This window comes from Macaca thibetana, chromosome 8 (genome assembly GCF_024542745.1).
Source record: "Macaca thibetana thibetana isolate TM-01 chromosome 8, ASM2454274v1, whole genome shotgun sequence".
In the NCBI taxonomy this organism is placed as follows: domain Eukaryota; kingdom Metazoa; phylum Chordata; class Mammalia; order Primates; family Cercopithecidae; genus Macaca; species Macaca thibetana.
This window is the reverse complement of record NC_065585.1, coordinates 75,905,548-75,924,736: the sequence shown is the minus strand read 5'-3', so window position 1 is coordinate 75,924,736 and position 19,189 is coordinate 75,905,548. Positions and strand designations below refer to the sequence as shown.

Here is a 19,189-nt window from a genome sequence, read left to right as displayed (position 1 = left end):
ATTTTTGGAGATATCCAAGGGTCATCTGTGTCATAGAACTTTGGACTGATGGGAAACTATTTCAGAACTCTCAGAGAGAAACCAGTGGGCAGAGCTCATAAAACTTGGCCTGAAGCCAGACCACCGTGGCCACTAAATTAGCTATCTAAATCCGCTACAGGTGGAGGGAACTGGGCAACAGTTTGGTGATGTTAAGAATCGCCTACAAGGATTTTGTGGTTGCCCAAGTTCCTGGTTCAGCATTCCCCACTTAACAGTGGATCTGTGGGTGATAGGCCACCTCCACAAGAGGGATGGCTGATGCCTCTTGTAATATGTTCTGTCTAGGTCTAACCTCATGTTCCCACCTGGAGAGCACTGAGGAGCTGGGCCAAGACATGGGCTGCCTACTGATGATAGAACTTAAGAATAAGTCTTATTCTAATTTTGTAGTTCTCGTCCAAGAAAAACAGGCTTATTTTCTTCATAATTACCAATGTGCAATGTAAATGTACATGTTGTACACAAGTGTAAATGCTCAATGTGGCAAGAAGGTTGAGAATTTGTGCCTTTTCACTTAAAGTACTTAAAGGCTATTGTTCCTCAGACTGTGGTCCTCTGACTACAACAATGCCATCATCAGGGGGCTTGTAAGAAATACAAAATCTTGAGGCTCAGCCCAGACCCAAATAATCAAAATCAACATCCTAACATGATCTCCATTTGATTCAAAAGCATCCTAAGTGCCAAGAAGCTCTGCTGTAAAGTGTCTTTTCCAACGTTCTTTCTAGGGAGTAACTGTGTGCATCATGAAAACTCCCAATTTTGTTTAAAAATCTCCAATTTCATATAAAATAGGTGAAGAGAAAACCTTTATAAATTTATATCTTGCTTACTCATCTACTCTCAATAATAATTTTTTGTCTGAAATAAAATACATAAAATCTCTCCAGTTTTTGAGATTCATTACTCGCTTTCAGTTTGAATTTTGCAAAACATGTGAACTGCCTTTCTTAGGGTTCAGTATTGCTCAGTATTTTCATTTATTATTGACTTATACTGAGATTTTAGCTCTCTCTTAAGCCAACAGATGACCATTCTTTACAGTAAAACTAAGATCTTAATTAGTAAACTATTAACTTACTACTAGTTGGCTTTTCTCACAGACAATCCATTTATGTATTAGAAAATATATATGTACTTAAACTCTTCTCCATGGAGAACATGTTTAGAATGTGAGCCATAACATGACAGTCTTTTGTCTTTTCTCACTCAGGCTTTTATTTCACTTTTTCTTTTTTCTTCATGTTAGTAGAAATGGTAAACAATAAAAAACAGTATTTATAAATGTTAGAAGCATTGAGGCTAAAACTGAGCTAGCAAACATTTGCTTTTATTTAGTACACAATGAAACTCAAATAAACCATAGTGTTTACATTTTTAATATATTTAACATTTCTTACTGAAGTTTGAACAAGTCTTTGCAGATTAAACTCTCTTTTTTTCATCTAGTTTTATAATGAGACAGAATCATAACCACATGAAATTAGACAATTTTGTTTAGATCTGAATCAAAACTACAGAGATGATATGGTCTTCTCTAAAAGTAAAGCTAAAATGGAGCTTTTATTCAACATCTACTATTTTTTAATGTATTATTTGACTAAGATTTGTGGTTTTGACCAAATAAAAAATGAAATATTTTATAATTGCCTACATTTCTTTGTCCTCAAAATAGCCCAGATAGTTAAATTTTTAAAAATATTACATGCTTTTTACATCTAAGACACTTGATAACTCAAGGTGGGAATAATTTTACATCATAGAAATCTTAGTTTTTGGATTACATTAACATTCATTTAAAAAGTGTATAATTTAAAATAACTTATCAAATTCAATCAGTTCCAAATCTATATTGTCATAATTTTTGTAGAGAAGTTAATCCATTTAAAATATCACATTACCAGGACCAAGCTGGTGGCTCATGCCTGTAATCCTAGAACTTTGGGAGACTGAGGCAGGAGGATTGCTAGAGGCCGGGAATTCAAAACCAGCCTGGGCAACATAGTGAGATCCTGATTCTACAAAAAATAAAAAAAGTTAGCCAGGCATAGTGGCACACACCTGTAGTCTCAGCTCTTCAGGAGACTGAGGCAGGAGGATTGCTTGAGCCCAGGCGTTTGAGTCTGCATTGAGCTGTTATCTCACCACTGCACTCCAGCGTGGATGACAGTGTAAGATCTTGTCTCTGAAACACACACACACACACACACACACACACACACACACACACACCCCTCAGATGAGTAATTGGTAAGCAGTGTAGTATACTGGTTAAAAATCCCTTAATCATTAGTGAAATGTAGTAATTTAAATATATATGCATCAGGTAAGTATTGTCAATTTAAATGACTAAGAAGTCACAAAGAACTAGACTGAAGTCAGTGATTTCATTTGAGATTCCTCACACCCTTAGGAAGTTAGTTGGTGAGGGCCAGAGGCAATATGCATGGGAGTACGAATTTACTGGCAGTGTGGCAGCTTCACAATCTCTCAGTATGTCAAACAGAATTAAAAGCACCAGACAGGTCTTTTCAAAGCCTGTTGAGGTTGGCTTTACCAGATGTGCCATCTGAACCAGAAAGGGGATCAATTCTGTGCATCACAATATCGTGGAATCATTTTGGATGCCAGTTTTGGCCTGCTTGTCTTGTTTCTCGTGTGTAGTATTCTGCTATCTGTGGCGTAAAGAAGTTTCAATTCTACTTCTGATGGAGAGTGTATGACATTATTCCCCGTAATCAATAAGAGAAAAATTACTTTTTATCATTCATGAAGGTTTACTTTTTTAAATTTTAAATAATTATTATTAATTATCATAGTTTTATTTTACTTAGAAAACTGAGAAATGAAGACCTTTTTTCAAGAAAATCCTATTTTGCCACTAACATTCATTAAGAACAGAGACATGCTAAATCATAACTTTTAAAAAAGTTGTAACATGGCACTCAGACAGATATAAAATGAATACATGCGAAAGATTTATTTAACTGATAAATTAAAGAGAGAACAAATAAAGCATTCCAATGAGTTCAAAGAAGAATTAAACCCTCACTTACATAGTCATAAAGGAATGCTGAAATGACATTATAAATAGTTGGAAAAATTGGCAAATTTAATCACTATCCGTAGGACAACAATCTATTGCATTCCAATGGACACGATTTGCACTTATATGGACAAGAAGCATTTACACTGCTGCCATTTTCTACAAATTCCATAGTTGTAAAATAGCTAAAGTCAATGAAAGTTCCAGAGCTTCTGTAAAATCAGATAACTGGAAGGGCATGCTCGAAAAATGACTTGTTTTTCATTGATAAACCCAATCATCTTTTGTTTTTTTTCTTACATCTTTTACAAATTCATACTACAACTTCCTTGGAAAGAAAAGCCACCAAGTGGAACGAGTTGGAAAAGAAGGTGAAGTACAATCCCAATATATAGTGTAGGAGAGGAAAATAGTCAAATAAATGTATTTAAGTATTTTGCATTTACTTTGTAATGTTTTTCACAACCGATCGTATTTTCATAACTTCGTTATTACTCTCTCTCTTTTATTTTCCCAGATTCTATTAATTTATACTAATAGTTCCTAATCTTAAGTAACTTTTACAATTCCCAAAATAAATAGGCTTCATAAGTATAAGTCACTTACAAATCCCCCAGCTCATGCCTGTAATCCCAGCACTTTGGGAGGCCAAGGTGGGCAGATTGCAGTCCAGGAGTTAGAGACCAGACTGGGCAATATGGTGAAACCCCATCTCTAAACACACACACACACACACCCCATGGATAATATGAACCATTTCATTAACAAATGCAAAAAGAAAGTTATTTACGAACTTTACAAATTTAGCTTGTACATTATATAAAGGGAATTTCATTTTAATGGAAGTGATTTTTAATGGAAGGATTAATTCTTTGGCAGTGGAAGCAGTCCATTACATGTATCCAGAGCAGAGTGTGACTTTGTTTTATATGTACTGTGCTTCAGGGAACCTTATTTTATAGGGATTCCATGGTTATAGAAGTAAAGTTAAAGTGATTAAACCATTTTGAAAGATGGAAACTGATGTTTTGTGCATTAGTGACATACTAATACCAAATGAAAATAAATACTTAGTTGATTCAGAACTAAAGTAGCCAATGGTAGAAGTTTGAGCAAAGAAGTAAAGAAGTAATTTTTTTTTTCTTGAAATACACTGAACTTTCAGGGCCACATATGATAAATCACTGATTGGTTGCATTTAGAGAATCTAAAAATAAGCTCTTCATGTGGATCAACAATGCTGTTGAAGTCTGTAAAGCACTTATTATGTTAGCAGATAGAATAATATATTGATTCAGAACTAGCAACCATTTTCCATGTGATAAATATCACTATTTCCCACCACTCCTAATCCCTGTACATTTGCTATCATTATGGTGAAAGTGTTTTAGAAAAAGAATGAATAGCATTTCTTCTAAAAGTAACACAAAAAAGTTGCTCTTGGGAATATAAAAACGTTTGTACTACACTCAGATACAGTTTAATATTCTTATGGAAAATGTGTATTTGAATAAGTCGGCAAAGAGGGACGCGTCAGCTTTTGTATTTTAAAATGTTCAAGATTTTAGCTCCTTGACCCCATCAAAAAGAATTATATGTAGCCTTATGGGCTGAGCTTTAGGCATACATAGTGCTGCCTGTTGGCACTGATAAAGTGAACAGGTGCATTATATTACTAGCTCTATTCCAGGGGAAACCAAAGTAAAACATTTAAATCATCCATTAACAGTAATATTTGTACTATCTTTATGATTCCAATAATTCAACATTTTAAAGTTCTTCCCAAACTACATATTTTACCAAGTTCCATTTGTACTTTATGCAATTTGCATTAAATAGAGAACAGTTGAATGCTGCTTATCTGTTCAGGAATAAAGCCATTAAAACCAAAAACCAATCGGTAGTATTGCTTAATATTCTGAACTACTGTGGGAAAATAATAACACAATTGATTTATTACTCATATCTTTTTCGTGAAAACAAATTTCAGTATTTCAATCCAAAAGCTAAATAACCAAAATATTTTACATTAAAAACACTTTTTCATGATCACTTTAAATTTTTCTGTTTTAAAGGAATTACTTCAGCAATTTCATTTTCCCTTATGTATCCAAAATGTCTATTTTTCATATTTCTTCTTTGAACATCAGAGACTGTGTTCCATTTTTTAAAAACTGCAGCTGTGTGATTTCCCTCTCTGTTAAATAAACATTTCTGAAATTTTACTTCTGTTATCTTCTACACAGCTATGGAATTTTAAATCCACAATTTTTTACACTTATGCTATTTTTTTGGTATAGCTCAGCAAGACCAAATTTAGTAATTAATAAATTTTTTAAAAATCAAGTTAAGTCCTTACAATAAACACTAAATGGTATATTCCAAGATTGAGTATCTTTTTTTTTTTTTTTTTTGGCTGACTTTTCCTGCAATAGCCCGTCTAGTGCCTCTCACCTTCTGCTATCTAAAGCAATCCAGACCTAGATAGATACTACTTAGGAAGTACAAGAGATCATCTAATCTGGTAACTATCCCATTCTATCCCAAAAGAGAATTTTACATGCCTTGGATTCACCAGGATAAAATGCTGTGCCTTCTGACCCCTGGGACAATGAGTTTCCACTGTGGAGCCTATCTTCTCATATGATAGGAATTTAAGTTTTAATCCAATTAACAGACCATTTTTAAGAGCTGCTTATGCTAAAAACCTTGTGCTTTTATTTTTAAAATGAAAATCACTTTTGAGACTGGGCATGGTGGCTCACGCCTGTAATCCCAGCACCTTGGGAGGCAGAGGTGGGAGGATGGCTTAAGCCCAGGAGTTGAAGACCAGTCTGGGCAACCGAGAGAGACCCTGTCTCTACAAGGAGTTAAAGAAAAAAAAAGAAAAAGTTATTGAGGCATGGTGGCACGTGCCTGTAGTTCCAGCTACTCCTGAGGCTGAGAGGGGAGAATGGCTTGAGTCCAGGACATCTGAGGCTGCAGTGTGCCATGTTTGTGTCACTGCACTCCAGCCTGGGCAATAGAGAACACGTCTTAAAAAAAAAAAAAAAAAAAGAAAGAAAGAAAAAAAGAAATATTTTGAAATTTGGTTTTGCTTTCTTTTGTAAAAGGAAAATTTGCGGGCCCCAAAATTACCAACCTAAAGGGAAAACTCAAGCTGGGAATGGCTCAAGGCAAACCTGCCTCCCACTCTGTTCAAAACCATCCCGCTGCTCACTGAAATAGAAGCATATCTATTGGCCTCCTTCGGAACACCTTATCAGAAACTCAAAAGAATGCAACCTTTTTATCTCTTACCTACCTGAGACCTGGAAGCCCCTCCCTGCTTCACGCTGGAGCTGTCTCTACTTTTCTGGATGGAACCAATGTACTTCTTACATATATTGATTGATGTGTCATGTCTCCCTAAAATGTAGAAAACCAAGCTGTTCCCTGACCACCTCGGGCACATGTCACCAGGACTTCCTGAGGCTGTCACAGGCGTACATCCTCAACCTTGGCAAAATAAACTTTCTAAATTAACCAAAACCATCTCAGATATTTAGGGTTCACACTTTCAATTTTAAAAATAAACGTTTTTAGGACAGGTTTTGATGTACAGAATTATTAGATAGATAATACAGAGAGTTGCTATGGCTCTTCCTCAGTTTTAACTATTACTGGTACTTTGTTAGTATGGGGCACTGGTGACAGTTAACAGGCCAGTATTGATACATTATTAGTAACCATATCTGTACTGTGTGCAGCTCTTCACCAGTTTTTCCTGTCATTTTCTCTTCCATGATCACATCCAGGATCCACATTACATTTACTCATTGTGTCTCCTTAGGCTTTTCTTGGTTGTGACCCTTTCTCACAACCAAGCTTTCCCTGTGTTTAAAGATCACAGTGGCTTTCAGGAGTGCAGCTCAGATATTTTGCAGATTGTTCCTCCGTTGATATTTATGTGATATTTTCATCATAATTAGATTGGGTTAATGTGTTTTTAGGAGGAAGACCACGGAGGTAAAATTTAATTTTCATCGTATCCTGTTAAGTGTACATCCTATCAATATGCCGTATTACTGTTTATGTTGACCTTGGTCACCTGGCTGGAGATAAGCTTTGTCAGGTTTCTTCACTGTGAAGTTACTTTTATCCTTTCCCTATCCCTACTGAACTGTTTGAAAGAAAGTCACTAAACACAGCCCACACTTAAAAAGTGGAAAGTTTTTCTCCACATCCTTAAGGGTGGAGAATCTACATAAATTATTTGAAATGCTCCTGTCTACATATTTGCCTATTCTCATCCATTCATGTATTTATTTGAACATTTATTTTTATCTGTATGGAATTACAGATATTTATTGCATATTTTGGATAATGACCCAATACTGGCTTATTTATTTTGTTGCTCAAATTGTTCTAGCTTTGGCTACTGACAGCTTTTTCAGTTAGTCCCTTATCTTTTTTACTTACATACTTCCATAATTGTGTGTGTGTGTGTGTGTGTGTGTGTTTGAGTACTTTCTTGCTTTTTTTTTTCTTGAGCTACCAGATGTTCCACCTTATCTTGTACATTTCCTCCCTCAGTCCTAGGGGGTCCAATCATTTATCCAGAAATCCCGGTTCTTTCATTGGAGAATGATTTTTGAAACCAAGATTGGGGTGGTAGGTGTGTTAATTGCTACTGAGTGTCATTGCTTCTAAGTCTTCTCAGCTGCCAGAGTAGAGAAACATATGCATATACATGAATATGGGCCACGCATGGTTGCTCACACCTGTAATCTCAGCTACTTGGGAGACTGAGGCAGGAAGATCGCTTGGGCCCTGGAGGTTGAGGTGCGTCATCATCTCACCACTACACTCCAGCCCAGGCAACAAAGTGAGACTCTGTCTCAGAAATAAATAAATAAATAAATAAATAAATAGAAATATATATCAACATTTATATGTGTAGCCATCTGTATATATAGTAAGGTAAACACGAATTCATACTGACGTCTTCAACTCTAATACATTATGCATGGATCATTCTAGCCTCTTTCCCTGCTTATCTGTAAATTGCCACACCAGCAGTGAGAAATCTGGCTCCCATCATCCATTTACTTTACTGTTCATTTCCAGAGTACATATATAGTTGTTTCAGAATTGTTAACCTGTACGCCCATGGAAAGCAGGTTTATCAACTAGAGTACAGTGCATATGTATAGTTCCTTTAGCCTTTGGTCTTACAAACTCCACTCATTTTCAAAGTTAGTTAGGTTAGCACCTTATTTCCTCCCCCTTCGGTGAGGTTGTTTCATACATCTGTAACACATTTATGTTCTTTCTTTCTCGGTATATTGCGTTTCATTCTGGGATTCCCCAACTTACTAATTGATTTTTTTCATTTGCCCACATTAAAGTTTATGCTCTGCTATAAAATTCTATGGGTTTGACAAATGCTTAATGTCTTGCATTTGCCATGATAATATCACACAGAATAGTTTTACTGCCCTGAAATATATCCTGTGCATCACACAGCCAACCCACCACTCCACTTCCAAACTTCTGGAAAATTGTGCTGTTTTGAAACTCTAGATTGGGGCTGAACGTCTCCAGAATTTGATATCAAAATGAAAGGCATAGCAGATAGAATATTTATCTCATAAATGAACTGTTTTAAACAAAGTTGGCATTTAATGACTGGTGGTGTCATGTTTCTTAAATATCAAGTGTTGTGGAACTTTATTTTTACCTTGTTAGCATTTGTCTGAATAAAAATAAAGCACAATATCTCATACTGGAGAAAAATATAATTGAAAGAGGGTAGAGATGATGAGTGAATTTGAGTGATAAAGAGTGAACTGACAGATCATATTGATTTTATGTTTTTCATTTTCAAAATATGTTTGAAAACATGTTCTTGAGTCATGGCTCACTAAATTTAAAGTTGTTATTTTGTTATAGAGGAGAACCATCTTTCCCCTCTCCCTCCTTTTTATCCTTCATCCTCTCCTTTCTTTTCTTCCTTACTTCCTCCTATATGAATGTTTACCCAGTAAGTCCCTATTTTGTGCAAAGGATATAATAGATGCTAGGAATGCATAGGTGAAAAAATGTATTTATGACCTCAAGGACCTTTCTTATTCTTTTTGAGGAAGGAAGAGATGAAGGTATAAGTTTTACATGGTATTATTCTATTGGTATAATAGGGACATAGAGGAATAGAGTAGTAACTCTGCCTTGCAGGATCAGGGAAGACTTCCAGTAGAAGTGACCCTCGAGCTTTGGAGGAAGAGTGTTAATGTTTAAGACAGATAAGGAAATGCACTGTAGAGCTACCAGTTAATTATAGCTGGAGTGGTCAAGGTGGGCCTGAGAGAGTAGTGTGATAGAACATGTTAGACAAGTATGGATCATGCAGGGCTTTGAGTTTAAATCTTACCCAGGGAATAATGATAGAGACACTGAAAAATTATAAGCAAGGTAGTGATTACATCATATAGCATCTTAAAAAGCGTGCTCTGGCAGGTGACTGGTGGGAGAATTAGACAGGATATGATACATGATCCTGGAAAGTTTCCCAGATGGCTATTACTACAGTCAGGGTGGGAGATAATGAGGATCTGCTTTAGTTCAATGACAGAAGGGAAGGAGCAGCAAGGAAGTATATGAGAAATATGTTAACAAACTTTAGAAAGTGAGAAGAGGAAGGAGGCAGTGAAGTAATACTAGGAGAGTAAAATTGAAGATGTTCTCTAAATCCTATTCATCTTCATTCTCATTAAAGGGAATTTGAAACCTTGATGGTAAAGAGGCATGTTTTATGCAAGTTTATATTGAATATTTCATAATTATGTTTCCAAGAATGAGTGTCAACATTTCCGTAAAAATATTAATTCATGAGGAATACAGTTCAGATATTTATTTACTCTAAATGTTATTAAAAGAAGAATGTAAAAAATGAGTTGAGTTTGTAGTTCATCTATGACATGAAAATGAAGTTAAACTTAGAGCTTTCCTTTTTTTAATGAGGAAATTATTCTGAAGTTTTTGAAGATGCAGTTCATAAAGATTGAAGTAATCACCCACATTAATGTTCACGATATCAAAACAGAGTTTAATCTAAAATCAATTTGTTCTTTGGCAGGATGAATCCTTAAAGCAACTGCAGGTAGTTCATCAACCATGGATCTTGCCAAGTGACACAGAAAGTGAAGGAGTGGAAGCAGAACAGGAGAAACGTGAGTAGACACTATGGTTTATTGACAAATTTCTTTTACCAGAAGGAAATCCATAATAAAGGTATTTCACTTTCATAGCAATAAACCACTTCTATTAAAAAAAAAAATCCCAGATTCTATTAGGAAGAACAGGTAAAGACAAGCTATCCTTCAGGTCTATGTCTTCATTCAGTAACATCTTAATCATGGTACAGAGACTCATAAACCAACTTTCTGGGAAAAAAAAGTAATTATTCTTCCTAAAGACCAACATAGACTGTCTAGTTGGACTATGAATCTTCTATGAATAGTCTACAATTATACCAGTGATAATTTATAATTATTTTCAAAATTTCAAAGTATGTCAGGATCAGCTGATTATTATATATGAAATTATACTCATTAGTTAAATGAAGATATTTACATATGTAAACACTGTTCTAAGTTCACAAAACCAGTTAATATTGTAAGATAACTGAAGACAAATAGACTAATGGCTCTTGGTTTAAGTCACCGTATTCTAATAATAATGAGGAAGGAATTACTCTACTAATGCCATGACTCAGTGCATGCTCTCCAGGGTTTATTGAAATTGTAAGTCATATGGGTCCAGAAATCTGATTGAGAAGTTAGTATCAAATTTTATTTATTTATTTTTCTAGTGGTAGCCCTCAGAGAGCAATAACAATTGTATGTGATAATGTAGCCCTCATGATAATTGGTGCAATGTGATGAATAAATAATTCTTCTGAGCCGTAACCATGAGAAATACTTATATGTTACACAGGTAGCATTATAATCATGCATCTGGGGATTCCAGGAAATTACACTTCCAGGTTAAAAGCCATTTTAAAATGTTCTTATCCCACTTCACCATACTGCGGGCTTATGTGGTCAGAGGGAGCACAGGCCTGAGAGTGAGTGCTCAGGTTAGAGGAGGAGGATGGAGGCCAAGATTCACTCAGCTGTCACATCCAGAAATAGAGTAAAAAACACAGTGGTACTTTATAGATTCTATTCAGGGAAAACAGCACCCATCTTCTATAGAAAACAACTAATAGACTGGGTGCAGTGGCTCACCCCTGTAATCCCAGCACTTCGGGAGGCCAAGGCAGGCAGTTCACCAGGTCAAGAGATCGAGACCATCCTGGCCAACATGGTGAAACCCCATCACCACTAAAAATACAAAAATTAGCTGGCCGTGGTGGTGCTCTCCTGTAGTCCCAGCTACTAGGGAGGCTGAGGCAGGAGAATTGCTTGAACCTGGGAGGTAGAGGTTGCAGTGAGCCGAGATCATGCCAAGGAACTCCAGCCTGGCAACAGAACAAGACTCCTTCTTAAAAAAAATGAAAATAACCCATAAAGACGCAGAAAGTAGAATGCACTTTAAGCAAGTACAAAAGCAAAGAGTATTTTGGAAGTCCCTTAATGCAGGGACTCCTAAGTAAAATAGTCTAGAAAATATAATACTATGGGATACAGAGAAAAGAATCCCCAAATCCGAAAGTATTAATAGTGGCCCAAAAGTTTTATGAAAAAATGAACATACACTCACATCCCTTCATCTTCCTACATATTTAAATATACATAACCTCTCATTCTAGACTTTGGCTGTAGTGATTTTTCACCAAATTCTTTTGAGGCCTTCGAAAATTTCGTGTTTAAAAAACCTTCAAGCACTGAGTGTGTGTATTGTATAAACACAATATAGGAAAGTGTGCTAGTTTTACCGTTAGATCCTACAAGAGGTGCCCAAAATGGGCAAAACTGGTAAACAACATCATATAGAATGTGGAGCATGTTAATTATATGAGTATGCTGTATTTTATAATGAACTAAAACTTAGACAAGAAAAGAATCCATCAAAATAGTATATTTATCCAATTTCAAATTTAGAATTTTTTCTTTCTTTAAATCCATATATCTCCAAACAATATTAAGAGTCGAAAACATAGCCTAATCATGTAAAGGATATGCAAATCCCTAGAACTTTCTCCTAATATGCATTGTCTTTCTGTTTATATTTTTACAATATTTTGGCAATAAGTTTTGATTTTCTTCTCTTCTACTAGGGTGCAAGTTATCTGAGTGAAAGAGTCCATTCCGTTTTTCATCTTACTGAAACACAAAATAAGCCTTCAATAAATATCAGAAGAATTAGTAAATGAATGAGCAAATGAATGAATAGATTTATTTGCTTTTTCCAACTTGTTTATCAGGACAGTTAGAAATTAAAAAATAAAACAAAAATAACTATTGTAACTATGAATAACTGTTATAGAAGTTACGTATACTTTTATTAAAATTTTAATATTGGATTTATAGTCTATCCATGAATTTTGCTAAATGGTCTATCAATCACTCTAAGAAAGGCCATTCCTGAACTCTTGTAACCATAGACCTAGAACCAAAAATATTTGATCTTAGCAATGTTGTACTGGGAGATGACCCTTGACAATGGTAAATTGCTTGAAATAAAATCAGGGTTTAAAATAATTGGGTGGTAATGGGAGCCATCTGGAAATGGAACGCTAGTTAGCATTGTAGCCATGTTCCTAGCACAGAGATGCAAGTAAGAGTGGCTTCCATCAACCAGGTGCTGGGACATGTATACATTGGAGCCACTGAAACATTGGCATCTCCACTGATAATTTCAGTCAACGCATGTGGTTTGTAGAACAGCTGGCTAGATATTTGTAGATCATCTACCTCTTTCTCAGGAAAAGGAAATACATGACATAAATCTTTATGAGCCCAGTATCTGATTTAGAGTTTACAGGCTCATATTCTAGAAACTTATGAGTGAGGAAGATGACAAGTTTATCATTTCAACAACACCTGTTTCTTGACTCAGCTTTCTATAAATTATGCCTACGTAATTTTATGGAATTGTCTAATTTCTCTTGAGACAAGATCATATTGGCAGAAAGCTTCCAAATAATGTCACGGGTAGTCCATATTTCTTATTGCATCATTTAAAAATAAGACTTAGCTCAAATAAATTTTTATAAATGAGCACCTTTAGGAAAAGATATTGTGAACAATTAAATAGGGAGCTTTATAAACTTTTTATAAGCAAGATAAGCAAAACTTTGATTAAATAGATTTTTTCTTTACTCTGCTTTTAATTAAAAAGTATAAATTCAAGTGTGAAAAAACTTGTGCCGGGTGTGTTTGTCTCTCAAATTATGGTCTGAAGTCACTAAACAAATCAAATTCCAAATATTTGAACCTACCGAGGTACTTGTTTAATTCTCATATTCTGGGACTCTATTTCAGACCTACTGAATCAGAATCTCTGTGGCTGGGACTCTGAATTCTGCATTTTTCATACTTTGTCTGGTAATATTTACTTATTCTAAAAGTTGATGACTAGAAGAAAAAGTTCAATGAATCAGAGGCTTGTGTTTTCTGAGTCAGCTCCATAGTACTGTTAAACTTTGGGTGTTCTTTTTCTAGGCTTCTTTCCTTATCTATAAATAAGTTTGAGTATAAAATGTGATGTTGGAGCAAAAGGAATGCTGAAATTTGAAGAAATATACATGCAGAAGACATGAAAGACAGTCTATTATTCTGTTTTCACACTGCTATAAAGAACTACCTGAGACTGGGTAATTGTAAAGAAAAGAGGTTTAATTGACTCACAGTTCCCCATGTCTGGGGAGGCCTCGGGAAACTTACAGTCATGGCAGAAGGAGAAGGAGAAGCAAGCACTTTCTTAGGAGAGAGAGAGAGCAGTGAAAGCCACACATTTTTAAACCATCAGATCTTGTGAGAACTCACTATCATGAGAACAACAAGGGGGATTATCTGGACCCATGATCCAATTACCTCCCACCATGCCCCTCTTCTGACACACGACAATTACAATTTGACATGAGATTTGGGTGGGGACACTGAGCCAAACAATATCAGACAGGTCCTCCAGACTGTTGGTTCAATGCTTACAAAATCAAGACATAAAACATCTAGAATAAATTTAGTCAGTACCCTCTAGTTACATTTTAGATTTTTAAAAACACAAGTAAACAAGATACAAACACACAAGCAAACAAACAAAAAAACAAACCAACCAAACCAACAAAATAACACAAATGTCCCAAATAAACAAATAATAAACATAGTTACAGATGAAAGCTAATGCTGTTATAAAACATTAAGACTTCCCCCCTTGAGTTTGGGTCCTAGTTCTTCCTGAGGTCTCAGTGTCTGTAACAATAGGTGATTTGGCCCTGGGTTTCCTTAAGGCAGGGAGATTGAGATGGTGACACTGTATAGAGCCTGTCACCTGCAAGGGCTGCCTCAGGTATAAAAAGGGAAACAAAATACCTGTGCTCTCCAACTGTGGAACAAGCCATGAAATTTGCTATTGGAACTAGACTTTGAATGAAAAATATAAAGTTATACATAGGGAATCAAACTCTCAGCTCTGTAGTTTGGTTATTGAGTTCACATTTAAACTATTTGTATTGCTAGAAACCCCAAGTTATAATAACAATTGGCCAGTTTCATTAAAATTCACAGGGTCCTCTCATATATAAATGTAAGAACTGGGGCATTTAGAACTCCCAAAGATTTAGATATCCTTCCTGCTGAAGATGAGCTCTCAATCAAATTACAAGCTACATGAAAAGTTATAGCAAAACAACAGAGTCAGCAAATGCTAAAAACACTAGAATTAGCATAATGAGAATGGAAAGAAATAAGACAATCAGACAGAGATCATATTAAAAGTATGCTTAAGATTTTTTTTTTTTAATTTTCTTGCATGTATTTATTTACTTATTTTTATATATTTAGACACAAGTGCAGATATCATCCATGCATATATTGTAGCATGGTGAAGTCTGGGCTTCTAGTGCATCCATCACTCAAACGATGAATGCTGTACTCAACAGGTCATTTTTCAAACTTTACCCCCTCCTACCCTGCAACATTTTGTAGTATTCAATGTATATTATTCCACTCTGTATGTGCACAGGTACCCGTTGTTTGGCTCCCACTTACAAGTGAGAATATGCTGTATATGATTCTCTGTTTCTGAGTTATTTTACTGAGGATAATGGCTTCCAGTTCCATCCACATTACTGAAAAAGACATGACTTCATTCTTTTTATGGCTGAGTAGTGTTCTATCGTGTATCTTTTTGATATAATGATTTATTTCCCTTTGAGGATATACCCAGTAGTGGGATTGTTGGATCTAATGGAATTTTTCTTTGAGAAATCTCCATACTGTTTCCTTAAATGTTGTATTAGTTTATATTCTCACTAACAGTGTATAACTGTTTCCTTTTCTCTGCATCCTCACCAAAACTTATTGTTTTTAGACTTTTTAATAATAGACCATCTGTGTAAGATGGTATCTCATTGTGGTTTTAATTTGCATTTCTCTGATTATTCGTGATTTTTTTTTTTTTGGGGGGGCATTTTTTTTTTATAAATTTATTTATTATTATTATACTTTAAGTTGTAGGGTACATGTGCATAACGTGCAGGTTTGTTACATATGTATACTTGTGCCTTGTTGGTGTGCTGCACCCATCAACTCGTCATTTACATCAGGTATAACTCCCAATGCAATCCCTCCCCCCGCGCCCCCCCCATGATAGGCCCCTGTGTGTGATGTTCCCCTTCCTGAGTCCCAGTGATCTCATTGTTCAGTTCCAACCTATGAGTGAGACCATGCGGTGTTTGGTTTTCTGTTCTTGTGATAGTTTGCTAAGAATGATGGTTTCCAGCTGCATCCATGTCCCTACAAAGGACACAAACTCATCCTTTTTGATGGCTGCATAGTATTCCATGGTGTATATGTGCCACATTTTCTTAATCCAATCTGTCACTGATGGACATTTGGGTTGATTCCAAGTCTTTGCTATTGTGAATAGTGCCGCAATAAACATACGTGTGCATGTGTCTTTATAGCAGCATAATTTATAATCCTTTGGGTATATACCCAGTAATGGGATGGCTGGGTCATATGGTACATCTAGTTCTAGATCCTTGAGGAATCGCCATACTGTTTTCCATAATGGTTGAACTAGTTTACAATCCCACCAACAGTGTAAAAGTGTTCCTATTTCTCCACATCCTCTCCAGCACCTGTTGTTTCCTGACTTTTTAATGATTGCCATTCTAACTGGTGTGAGATGGTATCTCATTGTGGTTTTGATTTGCGTTTCTCTGATGGCCAGTGATGATGAGCATTTTTTCATGTGTCTGTTGGCTGTATGAATGTCTTCTTTTGAGAAATGTCTGTTCATATCCTTTGCCCACTTTTTGATGGGGTTGTTTTTTTCTTGTAAATTTGTTTGAGTTCTTTGTAGGTTCTGGATATTAGCCCTTTGTCAGATGAGTAGATTGCAAAAATTTTCTCCCATTCTGTAGGTTGCCTGTTCACTCTGATGGTAGTTTCTTTTGCTGTGCAGAAGCTCTTTAGTTTAATGAGATCCCATTTGTCAATTTTGGCTTTTGCTGCTGTTGCTTTTGGTGTTTTAGACATGAAGTCTTTGCCCATGCCTATGTCCTGAATGGTACTACCTAGGTTTTCCTCTAGGATTTTTATGGTATTAGGTCTAACATTTAAGTCTCTAATCCATCTTGAATTAATTTTCGTATAAGGAGTAAGGAAAGGATCCAGTTTCAGCTTTCTACTTACGGCTAGCCAATTTTCCCAGCACCATTTATTAAATAGGGAATACTTTCCCCATTTCTTGTTTCTCTCAGGTTTGTCAAAGATCAGATGGCTGTAGATGTGTGGTATTATTTCTGAGGACTCTGTTCTGTTCCATTGGTCTATATCTCTGTTTTGGTACCAGTACCATGCTGTTTTGGTTACTGTAGCCTTGTAGTATAGTTTGAAGTCAGGTAGCGTGATGCCTCCAGCTTTGTTCTTTTGACTTAGGATTGTCTTGGAGATGCGGGCTCTTTTTTGGTTCCATATGAACTTTACAGCAGTTTTTTCCAATTCTGTGAAGAAACTCATTGGTAGCTTGATGGGGATGGCATTGAATCTATAAATTACCTTGGGCAGTATGGCCATTTTCACGATATTGATTCTTCCTATCCATGAGCATGGTATGTTCTTCCATTTGTTTGTGTCCTCTTTTATTTCACTGAGCAGTGGTTTGTAGTTCTCCTTGAAGAGGTCCTTTACATCCCTTGTAAGTTGGATTCCTAGGTATTTTATTCTCTTTGAAGCAATTGTAAACGGAAGTTCATTCCTGATTTGGCTCTCTGTTTGTCTGTTACTGGTGTATAAGAATGCTTGTGATTTTTGCACATTAATTTTGTATCCTGAGACTTTGCTGAAGTTGCTTATCAGCTTAAGGAGATTTTGGGCTGAGACAATGGGGTTTTCTAAATATACAATCATGTCATCTGCAAACAGGGACAATTTGACTTCTTCTTTACCTAACTGAATACCCTTAATTTCTTTCTCTTGCCTAATTGCCCTAGCCAGAACTTCCAACACTATGTTGAATAGGCGTGGTGAGAGAGGGCATCCCTGTCTTGTGCCAGTTTTCAAAGGGAATTTTTCCAGTTTTTGCCCATTCAGTATGATATTGGCTGTGGGTGTGTCATATATAGCTCTTATTATTTTGAGGTACGTTCCATCAATACCGAATTTATTGAGCGTTTTTAGCATGAAGGGCTGTTGAATTTGGTCAAAAGCCTTTTCTGCATCTATTGAGATAATCATGTGGTTCTTGTCTTTGGTTCTGTTTATATGCTGGATTATGTTTATTGATTTGCGAATATTGAACCAGCCTTGCATCCCAGGGATGAAGCCCACTTGATCATGGTGGATAAGCTTTTTGATGTGTTGCTGAATCCGGTTTGCCAGTACTTTATTGAGGATTTTTGCATCGATGTTCATCAGGGATATTGGTCTAAAATTCTCTTTTTTTGTTGTGTCTCTGCCAGGCTTTGGTATCAGGATGATGTTGGCCTCATAAAATGAGTTAGGGAGGATTCCCTCTTTTTCTATTGATTGGAATAGTTTCAGAAGGAATGGTACCAACTCCTCCTTGTACCTCTGGTAGAATTCAGCTGTGAATCCATCTGGTCCTGGACTTTTTTTGGTTGGTAGGCTATTAATTATTGCCTCAATTTCAGAGCCTGCTATTAGTCTATTCAGGGATTCAACTTCTTCCTGGTTTAGTCTTGGAAGAGTGTAAGTGTCCAGGAAATTATCCATTTCTTCTAGATTTTCCAGTTTATTTGCGTAGAGGTGTTTATAGTATTCTCTGATGGTAGTTTGTATTTCTGTGGGGTCGGTGGTGATATCCCCTTTATCATTTTTAATTGCGTCAATTTGATTCTTCTCTCTTTTCTTCTTTATTAGTCTTGCTAGTGGTCTGTCAATTTTGTTGATCTTTTCAAAAAACCAACTCCTGGATTCATTGATTTTTTGGAGGGTTTTTTGTGTTTCTATCTCCTTCAGTTCTGCTCTGATCTTAGTTATTTCTTGCCTTCTGCTAGCGTTCGAATGTGTTTGCTCTTGCTTCTCTAGTTCTTTTAATTGCGATGTTAGAGTGTCAATTTTAGATCTTTCCTGCTTTCTCTTGTGGGCATTTAGTGCTATAAATTTCCCTCTACACACTGCTTTAAATGTGTCCCAGAGATTCTGGTATGTTGTATCTTTGTTCTCATTGGTTTCAAAGAACATCTTTATTTCTGCCTTCATTTCGTTATGTACCCAGTAGTCATTCAGGAGCAGGTTGTTCAGTTTCCATGTAGTTGAGCGGTTTTGATTGAGTTTCTTAGTCCTGAGTTCTAGTTTGATTGCACTGTGGTCTGAGAGACAGTTTGTTATAATTTCTGTTCTTGTACATTTGCTGAGGAGTGCTTTACTTCCAATTACGTGGTCAATTTTGGAGTAAGTATGATGTGGTGCTGAGAAGAATGTA

The 19,189-nt window shown here is 36.0% G+C and overlaps 1 protein-coding gene across 3 annotated transcripts in view; it reads left to right on the top strand.

Annotated features, from left to right (window-relative positions):
- Positions 1-19,189, top strand: part of C8H8orf34 (chromosome 8 C8orf34 homolog) — a 480,177-nt gene that overhangs the window by 431,315 nt on the left and 29,673 nt on the right. For all 3 annotated transcript variants that reach the window (XM_050800254.1, XM_050800253.1, XM_050800252.1), the window contains one exon: positions 10,206-10,299. In XM_050800254.1, the coding sequence (XP_050656211.1) occupies positions 10,206-10,299 (94 nt within the window). The remainder of the gene's footprint in view (positions 1-10,205; positions 10,300-19,189) is intronic.